The 10,915-nt window shown below is 44.3% G+C and overlaps 1 protein-coding gene across 1 annotated transcript; it reads right to left on the minus strand.

Annotated features, from left to right (window-relative positions):
• Nucleotides 1–5,664: 5,664 nt before the first annotated feature.
• Nucleotides 5,665–10,738, minus strand: LOC104685649 (pre-mRNA-splicing factor CWC22 homolog). The gene is made up of 7 exons (XM_039567967.1): nt 10,510–10,738; nt 9,972–10,043; nt 9,605–9,742; nt 8,889–8,941; nt 8,187–8,270; nt 7,861–7,953; nt 5,665–6,502 (listed from the first exon to the last, which is right to left on the minus strand). The coding sequence occupies exons 1-7, from the start codon at nt 10,736–10,738 to the stop codon at nt 6,452–6,454; spliced, it is 720 nt and encodes a 239-aa protein (XP_039423901.1). The 3' UTR covers nt 5,665–6,451.
• Between the last annotated feature and the right edge of the window lie 177 nt (nt 10,739–10,915).

Here is a 10,915-nt window from a genome sequence, read left to right on the forward strand (position 1 = left end):
TACTGCGTATGTATCAAAGAAGGAAGGCAAGAATGGTAAAGGCACTTGATCTAAACAAAAACATCCTCTCTCTACAGGCTACAAATGCAACTGCCCACCTTCTGTCTTGCTACCTCTACCATCAGATCTCAAGATATAAGGTGATAAATAACCAGGATTAAGCAATTGCAAAGGTCTGAAATTCTCTGAAGCTACATGGTCTGCAGATACAACGTTGAATTGAAGTCTTCATCAATGTGCTTCCAAGCACGTCTTACATTAACCAGTATTACCACAAAATGAGATGATATGAGAGACAAAATGGATGTTTTGTCTCCAGATACTTTTGAGTCACTCTGCTGATTCCATACCTGATCCTGTGTACTGGAACACTCTAATATCAGCAGATGGCCCCAGATGGCTCAGGGCTCCCTGTGCTAAGCACCGTATATACAAAGCATACATATGTTTAACAAAAGGGAACCATTTTTTCCCCACATGAAGTATTACTAAAGCATGAATTCCACTGCTTAGCACATTCTGCACATCAGATAGATGAGTGGTTCCAAAAGGGGATTGTGTGAGTACTGGGGATTACTAAACCACAGTGTTCTAGATGCAGCCTATAGCACAGGGCTTAAGCTATTGCTTGCCAGAAGCTGTGGACAAGCAAATCTGTATTGTTACTTACACTACTTCCCCCAGATATTGCTATAGGCCTCTTCCAGAAGGAAAACTACAGATAGTTTGACTGGATGGCCACTCTGATATTCCTGTGTTCTGCTACACCTCCCTGCTGTAGGACATGCTACTGTGGTTTTGCCCAAAAGCATTCTGAGAAGAACTGGACTGCATCAGTCACAGCCTTTCTGGCTGTGCCCTACAATAGAGGAAGGGCTATTAGGCCTCCCTCAGTTCCACCCACTTGTGCCAGGCAGAGACATCATAATTTCAGTGCCTGCCTCTCCCTGGTACTGCTGTCCATGTATGAGCTGTTGGCACAAGTGACCTCTTGTTCCCTTTGCATGGTCAGACAAGCCATGTCTCAAACTGGCTTACAGCAGAAAGATGCTCTGCTGGCCCTCAGTGCTGGGTCTTGGGCCCAGGTCTCCCAATGACCAACATGTATTTTCTGTGCATTTGCTGCACACAGATATTCTCAGACTAAGGGAAAACCCTTACAGAATGAGATCTTAATAAACACGACAGAAAGGTGAGAAAGAGGCCTACAAGAATACACTGTATACACTGTCACTGTACACTTCATAAAATTATAATTTTTTAGGGTCCTGGCTAGGATTATCCCACAGATTACAGCATCTCACCTCTATATTTTAGCCACAGACACATTGCCTCTACCAAGTAAATGTAATCTGACCCAGGAGCAGAGACACCAAAGCAGGGGAAAGAGCTTCTGTGTTTCTGGCATCAGCGTATCTGCTCTCAGAATGTAATTACTATTACATCTGTTTAGTGTTCACAATGCTGTATCCTCAGAGGCCCCTATCAGGTCACAGTCCATGTGCAGTACTTTTTGCAACTCGATTCTCTGCAGTGTCAGGTTGCCTAAAGCAATAGATTGCACTTAATTTGGTCTGAAGACTATTTAAATAACCAGATGTGTTATGAAGCAGTGACAGTGAAATACTCCTTAAGTTGGTGCATTTTATTTCTATATTCTAGCACTGGTACTTAGGAGATGGAGAAGAGCAGAGCGCAGTTTCTGAAGAACTCAGCAGCCCCAGGTAGGGTGGTGCACCTTCCAGGCCCCTGCTGGCTCTCAGCAACCTGCTCCTGTTGCATTCAGCTACTGAGAAGTTAAAGGCTTCCTGCTGCCTTTGGCACACAGGCACCAGCAGAAGAGGCCATTGTCTGTCCTCAGCACAGCCAAGGGCAAGAAAGGAACAAAGACTGGATTAAATTCATAGGACAGCAGTAACACATGTTCCCCATAAACAACCATAATTAGGTATTTGCGGGCTAATTATAGGGTTTCAGAATAAGAAAGTGCAAAGCCAATGTCCAAAGGAAAAAAAAAAAAAAAAAAATTCTGCGACATTCCAGCTGGACAGCAATGCCACCTACCGGCAGATATTCGAACACCGACCAACCAGGGAAAGGCAGCAGCTTCCTAACCGGGCCTCTCGTGACAAATGCAGATTCCTCCCTCTCACACCACTGTTCTGTCAGCCCTAGAGCAGCTCACGAATGGAGAACAAAGTGAACACAAGTGATGTTAGCCCTGGTGTTCAGTGCCTGAGTAGAAGATGGCACCAGTGGCCAGCATGCTGGCATGGGAACAGCTGCCATCACGTTGTGCCTCTCAGGCTGGGTAGTAATGATGCTCTTCTTGCTGCTCCAAAGGGCTCTCCCAGAGGCTTCCTTAGACCCCTCAGCACTGTCCTGCCCATCCCTCAAACACTACATGAGTCATAGTCCTGAAGCACAGTTTAAGACTGAAATTGAACAGGCAGGGAAAAAACCCTTCTGTTGTCAACAGGCAAACAAATCACAATCTCTGCACTGGACAGTAGTTTTGATGATTAATTTTGTCCAGAGATGGAACTAGGTAGCCAGGTGCTTGCCAATAATTTTAAGAAGCAGCTCCTCAAAAACTCATCACCCTACAGCTTCAAATGTAACTAAGTGCATTCTCAGGTGTGCCCAGGACCTCATTCCTTCAGGAAAACCCACTATGACATAAAATCCAGCCATTCCACAGAGTCCTCAAATGACTCCAAGGGGAGCTCTCAACCCTGAGTGTTGAACCAGAACTTTGGAAACTTGTTTCTAAATACACACAGCAAAGACCGTGAGGGGTGTGTTTAACACATGAAAGGACATCAGAGCTCCACCAGCCATCAAGGCCCTTGCCCACACCAGGAGAGGTTCAGCAGATGACCCCAGGGCAAGTCACTCCAGCCTCTCTGACCTCTGCTCTTCCCCTGTGTGTAGAGCTCACTCAGATTTCCCTGCTGCAGAGGATGACTGGGAAGCTCACACATTCCTGCAGCATGAAACTTCAAGTACATCCAAACAGCACAACTTGCCCAAGTTTAACCATATTGAATATTGAACTGCTACCAAAATGGCAGGCCCTGCTCAGACATCTTAGTTCCATGGAGCCAGGTACTTCCAGTCAAAGTGGCATTTATAAATATTTCCTGAGCTTTTCACCTCTGCTACGTTTTTGTGTGGGCAAAAGAGTGAAGTTCAAGCCAACTGTAAAGGAAATGAGTAGGATTGCACTGCCCACAAGAACTGGCAGGGATAGAATACTTTAAACAGTGCCAAGGAAGATGAGCATGGCAGCAGCAGCTCCGAGAATGTAGCCTTCCCCTCCTTCCCATGACAGTGACTTCTGTTTCCGAAAATTCTGCTGCTAAAAAAAATTCAGTTGAGTTCTGCATGATTCTCAGAATGGCAAATGGTGCAGGAACACAGGAAGTGAGCATGGTAGGGAAGACTGTCACACACACACACTCACATAAAAAGAAGGTTTCACATCTGAAAGACTTCTATTATTCAGCATTTTAGGAAGAACCTCAACTTGCCCAGCCAGGTAAGCTTCTGCAGCCCCTGCCTCATCACCTGACCTCTGCCCCACTCCATGACTTCTAATAGCAGCAGTGTCCTTCCATCCTTACCTCACACCTTTTCCACTGCTCTATTGTTCCAGCCTTCACCTCCGCCCACGACTTGCACTTTTTGGTAGACCTCGTCTCAAGTCTATCAGCCATGTGTGTATCAGGTTAACATCCCACGCTGCTTCACAGTTCCCTCATGCAAATTTCTCAACCTGATTGTCACCACAATCTTACTGTTGTAACCTTCTCATCTGGTTCAGTCTGTGGTGCAGCTGCCACAACAGGGATCTGAAGCAGTTCTAAGAAGCTGTGCTTTAGTGAAAAGGTCAGTAAAATGAACTGCCCTGAGGGTGCAAGGCAAGTATTCTGGCTGTAAGGGCCTGTGCTCACTAGGGAGGACTGGAATCTGCCTCAAAGATACTCAGCCCCAAGAAGATGCACAGGATCTCAGTGCTTGTGGGGAAAGATGAAGAAGGGAAGGATGCAACATAACTCAAACCTCTCTAGAAACCTGAGAATCTACATGGAGATGGGAAAGACAGAAAATGAGGCTTATAAAAGCAGCAGCTGCTGGGAAGTTTCAGAGAGCATTGTAACTGACTGGGCAGGAGAGAATAGAGCAGAATCACTGCCACAGAGTTTAACCAGCTCAGCTTTCTAGAAGAAATGATAGCTTAGAAGTAAATGGTGGCACAGAAATAATTTAAAGCATCACCATATTCAGCATGCAAAAAAAAACTAAACAGAAAATTCCTCTGTTCTGAACACACACACACACACACACAAAATGTTTTTTTTAAAGAAAAAATGGTTTAACTCATTTTTGTACCATGAGAATTGGCAACTACCAAAATCCTAAAAGACCACATCATATTACTAAAGGCCCTTTGCCTTTTCCATACTAATGTGGAACAGGGCAGGAGTTTTTATGATTTTGACCAAGGCAACAAAAAGTAAATTATTTAAAGTATGTATGAACCTTCAACCAATGCAGTTCTTTAAAACTGTGATCTCTGGGTTTCCCATTCCTATTTTCTTTCCATCTTCCAAATTTGTATTCCCTACCCTGCACCAAGTTTTCAGAAATTATATTATCTTTACATAAAATATAACCTAGGGAATGGGAAGCATGTTAAGTGTCTTCTAAGAGTGTGTTTGGGATTAACCTTATGCAAAGTCCAGAGACAAAAGCTGCTTATCTGGGCAAGATGCTTTGACATCACTAGCAAGAAAATACCAGAGTAGCATAAATCAAGGCATAATCCCCATAAAAAAAAAAAGGGTTTTTCTTGTTTGGTTGGTTTTTCCCCCTACTGACATTTCAGAACAGTGCTTTCAAAAAAACCCTTTCTATTGTCAGATTAAAAGTCAGGGAAACTCCACTTCTTACCTATGTTTTTCCAAGTTTTATGTTCATAAGGATGTAAGGAGTTGCTCTGCTGGATCAGAGCTTTAGTCTCTAAAGAGTTACAACACTGCAACAACTACAAAATGCTTCACAACAAAAGAAAACTAGGGAAAGGAGAGGATTCTAGCATCTTCAGAAGGTTTCACACATCAAAACAGTTATAAAATTATCCCTTGAGCAATGGTACAAATCTTCAGGTTTACTTCAAAACACCGTAGCAGACAGAGGCACAGTTTTCCATTTGCTCTTTTAATGAACTCCCCCCACTCTGACTGCTGTACACCTGATGTTCTTGTCTAAGTCAACTCTCCTTGAGTCCTTCTTTCAGGCATTCCTAAACAGCAGCTCCTGAGGAGCACCTGCTTCACGAGTGATTCAAGCGGAACTCCCACAGCAGGGTTATGTACAGAGGAGCCTGCTGGGCAACCAAGAGCCAAGGTCTGGAAGGAAGAGTGCAGGCACTGAGCAAATTACCACAGCTGGCACACCCACAAGCTGTGCTGGGCTGCTGCTGCCTGTCCATACCTGTCTCATCTCACAGTGGACTGTCAACAGATCCGTAAAGTCACTGTCACTGCCTGCCTCAACACCATTCCACAGCTCTTTCTCCATCACACTAAGGTATGTCCATGGTATGTGCCTTGCTGCACTTCAAACAGAGGAAGATTTGACACATAGCTCACAGGATGAGAAAAGCAGGCCAGAACTCCAGAGCTTTTAATTTAGGAACTGCAACTCCAGGTGCGGGGGGTAAGCTGTCTATTGTGAGCTGAACAACTGATTCAGATAAGCAAACAAAACCAGAGACCTTTCCTGCTTCTATTTTAGGATAAAAATAATTTGCTACCATTATTGCTCTAGAGTATTTTGTTGTTACACTTTCTAATGAGAGAGAGCACAATGAACTGTCCAGAGAAGCATCACATCTCAAATTCTGAAAGAAAATAACATATTAGTGAATGAACTTTCAAAAAGATCATTTATGTAAAAGGATGTTCTATTTACAAAGGTCAATTTGCTCTTTAGGATAAGCATAACCACTAGCAGAAAAAAATATACATAAAAGACACACCTCATCTTTCAAATAGACATTTACAAATACTCTGCTTAAACCACTAGAAAAATTAAGACATTTGAAATCAAGAGTGCATTCTGCATGCAGTTAGGACAGAAATTACATTACTGGACTTCAGTGTGTCATTTCTTATCATGGTGAACAACACACACTTAAGCTTTTCTAAAACACCACAGCCTGGCTATTACCTTAGAATCTCAAAAGGAGGACATGGATCTCCATTAACAAGTTATTAGCTACTCTTCATTTTGCCATTAAAAAAGGACATCCTAATTGTCTTCTCAGTAGGAGGGTTTGGTCTTGTCCAACCTGGTGTCCTTTTCCCTGAGTTGCCCTGTAGTGTTTTGCTAGGATGATGGTTGGCTGGGTACATGTACCAGTCCTTGGTGAGCACTCTTCCCGTCACAAGGCAGAGTTCAGAAATTCCAGGAGCTGTGCACGGTTCCGGTCTCTCTGCAGAGCAGACAAACAGAGGCAGTGGTTGAACAGACCTGTACTCAGTGGAGCAAGGCCACAGGTCCCTGGTTTCTGTGGGGTTTTCACATCCCAAAGCAAGTGCCATTGACACCGCTGGGTCTAACCAGCTCCCAGTGAGGCGTGGGTGCCCGGGGAAGTGCCAGGCAATGGGCAATGGGGAGACAAGCTGTCACTATTCCATGAGACATTTCCTAAGTGGCTCCCTGCGGAGGCTCCACTGGCTTGTCATCATGCAGCTCACAGCCTGCCCAGAAGGGAACTCACAAGCACAACAGATGCTCCTCTCTGGTGCCTGAAGCAACGTTCACTGTACCCACAGCAAGTCCTGTGCTTTGGGAAGTATCTTTTCTTTTTCTATGCATAAACAGCAACTTGCAGCATACCAGACCCCTGCATTTAGGTTCTGTCTTCACGTAAGAGATGGCCCAACCAGTCAATTCCAGTGTTTTTTATAAAAAATTATTGAATCCTTAAATATTGTAAGGAGTGGATGGTGTTCAATTCAACAAGACCACGGGCACCAATCAAAAAAGGACCAACGTCAAATATTTGACATCAAATACCATAACAAGCAGGTTACTGGAACAGAACTAGCAAGCATTCAGCATAATTGAACACACAATGCTCAGGACTGCTTTGGTAGCTGTAGAATGAATTAGTAGGGCTGAATCAGAATCTGCCAAGCTGGATACCTCAAGGAAGTAGCACTTCCTAATCAGTGCCAGAGCCCTCTGCAGGTCACCCTAAGGTGTGGAAATTGTTGAAAAGAGTGAAGGTATTACTTACGTGCTGAGTCCAAACATCCATAGCAGTAGCACACAACATGATTCATGATACTTATTTCCCCGGGTATCTCAGCAAAAACATTTGACTGCTTTGAGAAAATGAAGGAGCATGCGGTCCTAATAATACTACTGGGGTTTTTAAAATTCCTCTCTAAATAAAGGCTAGACTTGCATATGTTAGAAAAACACAGTAAAGTAGCAATTACAACAACTGATCACAAGAGACTGAAAGAAGATGAGTACAATTAAAACCAGTGTAACACAAAGCTACAAGCTGGCTAATGATCAGAGGCTGAAATTCTAAGGACCTGCACCAGCATCCTTTGGTTTATCTGCTCATGACTGAGTATTCCAAGCCCCCTCATAACATAAAACCTGCCAAAAGAATGAATTAAAAGATCTCAGAGGGCATCACAGCCACACTAAAAGCTACACTCAGTTTACAACTCGTAACTGCAAGACCCACTCTTCTACAAAAACTACTATTAGAAAAATATTAAAAGATACAGTATTTTCTTCTTAGGGACGTTCAGACTCTTTAACTCTTACCTCTATATCTTCCTTAGTCTTCTTTATTTTCATCTTGATTTTCTTTCCAGTTATCATGCTGTAGTTTTCATTCTTCTTTTTGTTTTTGAAGAACTTAAATGAGATCACACATTAAAAGGACATAAGCTTTGTTCTGTAATATTACAAATCTTAAGTAAAATTAAAGACAATGATCTTTTATGCTTCCTGACTGTCCAAAACAACAGAGAGAGGTTTCTATTGTTGATGACCAAACTGGTGCTCTTATTTTTTTGACATTTTTATGACAGGATGGATTAAATATGTAGATGAAAAAAAAACAGGGCTTCACACTCGGACAAGCATACCTTGGAAAGCTGGACAGGTCCTGTTTTCTCTTTCCTTTTCTTCTTTTCTTTCTTTTTCTTCATTTTGTTCTCCTTTTTCCTCTTCTACAAGAATAAGACATATGCTCTTATGCTTACAGACTAACAAGGGCAAAAACCCCCACACCCACAAGGATCTCTCAAGGCCACTCAAGTCAAGACAGCTACTACTGCTTGCCTTCACCACTTGCTGGACAGGGAGTAGCTGAAGTACACAGAAAGTAATGCAGCAGGGTTAGCAACCCTTGGGATTGTGAGGAACAGAAATGGTCTGATTCCCCGTTCTCTCTCTTTTACAGTAACCCAAATATATAAAATCACTGAAAATGAAATAGAAAAATTACAACAGCAAGAACCCACCACTCGCTTCTCTCACTGACTGTAAATAATTTCTTCTGTCAAATTCTACAAAGTTATCAACATTCCCACTTCTCTTTTCTTCAGAGACTACTCTAAACTCCAGCTGGACCAGCAATGACTGGCAAAAGTAACTTTTAAATTATTTCTCTTTTTGTATAAAGTCAAGCACCCATTTATCAGTTCAGCCACCACAACCCTACAAGCATGATTTAGATTTACACAGCCACAGACAAAAGCATTGTCTTACATGACATTTAAGGATATTGAAATATAAAGAACTAATTTCTGTTTGTTAACTACTTATTTCTCTTTGTAAACGTTTACCTTTTTGTTGTGTTTTTCTTTTTTCTTCTTCTTTGATTTAGACTTAGGAGAATCTAAAATTAAGGAAAAAAATAAACAACAAAATCAAACCCTGTAAGTTTAGCATTCTGAAAAAGGCATCTGTGTTACAGATGAGACAAACAGAAACGTGAAACATAGGAAGAAAATGCTTTAATTCAGCTATATATATTGACACAGATTTAACTAACCCAGAGAAAGAAAACACATTAAGTTACTGCCACTTACTGGACTAACATGGAAAGTGAAAATACCCGATTTACTGATTCTGCAGATGTGCTGGCTTCATGTGAGTCCTCAACATTAAATGCTTGAAATGTTAAGACCAAAGTAGGACTAAACCAAAACCCACAACTCTGGTCTAGATAGACTAGTGAAGTAAGAAAAGATCTGTGTTTTGAAAATGTAATGAATAGAGGGGCTTAAATATATACAGCATACTGCTACCAAGTAACATTTATTTGAATGGCAGTTTCTCTTTTGAAGGAATTTAACACAAGGACATTGCAAACTGTGTGTGAACTGGCACCTTTACACACAGTGGGGGGAGGGTTATGAGAGAAACACCCTGAACAAGCAGCACTGGTATTCTACACTGTCACTCTGTGGTGGTTTCACCACATTTAAAACAAGCTTTAAATGCCTTCAGGGGTGCTGTCGAAACTGGAAAATATTAAGTGCAAGTGGAGGTAGCTTACCTCTACTACTACTGGAAGAAGATGACCTTGAGGATGACTGTGACGAGGAGGAAGAGGTGGATGTACTGCTAGAAGATGATGTAGATGAAACAGATGAGGATCTGCTTCTGCTGCGCTTTCGTTTCCTTTTTTCTTTTCCTTAGGGCAACACAAGTCAACAGTGACAAGCCTGCTAGTAACTGTGGCCTACAGAAATTACTCTTAGCAGAATTTAAAAACAATAAACCTCTGGTTTGAGGGGTTGTTGTGTTTTTCCCCACTCTTCCAGTGTGCCATGGTCTACTGCCATCAGCAAGTGACCAAACCCGGTAAGTGACACAGAGGGCGACACAAACACCACAGAACAGCAACAGATCACAGCGCCTACCTCGGGCCTTCAGCCCTTCTTCTGAGGCTGCACACACCGTCCTACTTTTTTCATCCTCCCTGTTATCCATATCTAGTCAGAGGCAAAAGTACATTCAATAACATCATTTCCAAAGGACTTTGGGAGCGGGGGAAAAAAGGGCAGGGCAGAAACAGAGGAAACGAGCGAGCACGCCTGAGGCAGCGCCCTGGAATCACAGGGTGGGACAGCTGGAAGGGACCACAGAGGGGCACCCGGTCCAACCTCCACGCTCCAGCAGGCTCATACCGGAGCACATGGCACAGGATCACATTCCCGTCCTATGACACGGCACCACACTGCGTGGGGAGAGCACCTTCAGGCTCATCCCCTCGCACCAGGAACCGGAGGCCAGACCCGCGTTTGGGCGCCGCTAGCGCAGACGCCAGGGGGGTTTTATCCCCACACCTACGTGCCGGGCTGTCGGAGGATCACGGATCCCGCCCAGGGCCCGCCCACGGCCCTCGGCGGTCAGAGGGCCCCGCGCCCCGGCCCGGCCGCCCCAGCGCCCCCGACCCACCCGCGCTGGGGCCGCGGCCGCCCCGGCTCCGCCGCCCCTGGGCCGGCGCCGCCCGCGACCCGGAAGGGCTGGGGCCGCCCGGCGCCGCTTCCTGCCCTCCCTCACGGCACCGCGGGCACACGGAGCGCAGCGCGCCGGGCACAGCGCCCGCCGACGCTCGGGGCTTCGCCCTGCCGCATGTCCCCGCCCCCGCTGTAAAATACCGGCGTCCCAAGCACTCAGTAGTCATGGGATACTAGAACAGTTCTTGTTCCTGCTCTGAACCGAAACAAATCCGAGCCCGCCCCAAGCAGAAATTACCATCGCAGTGCATCCCCAGACCTCGAGGACATGCATCTGATTTAGTTTAGGATTTACGGAACCTGCATCTGCGGCTGCTTCACGATATTCAACTGCAAACCAAAAT

The sequence above is a fragment of the Corvus cornix genome, chromosome 3 (genome assembly GCF_000738735.6).
Source record: "Corvus cornix cornix isolate S_Up_H32 chromosome 3, ASM73873v5, whole genome shotgun sequence".
Classification (NCBI taxonomy): Eukaryota; Metazoa; Chordata; class Aves; order Passeriformes; family Corvidae; genus Corvus; species Corvus cornix.

Bases quoted from the DNA above. Each gene is read 5' to 3' on its own strand.
- LOC104685649 (XM_039567967.1), bottom strand. From the start codon at position 10,738: ATGACTACTGAGTGCTTGGGACGCCGGTATTTTACAGCGGGGGCGGGG. The intron at 9,743-9,971 runs GTAGGCGCTGTG...TGTTGCCCTAAG, and splicing joins AGAAGGGCTGAAGGCCCGAG to GAAAAGAAAAAAGGAAACGA. The intron at 6,503-7,860 runs GTAAGAGTTAAA...TCTGCTCTGCAG, and splicing joins AGACTAAGGAAGATATAGAG to AGAGACCGGAACCGTGCACA.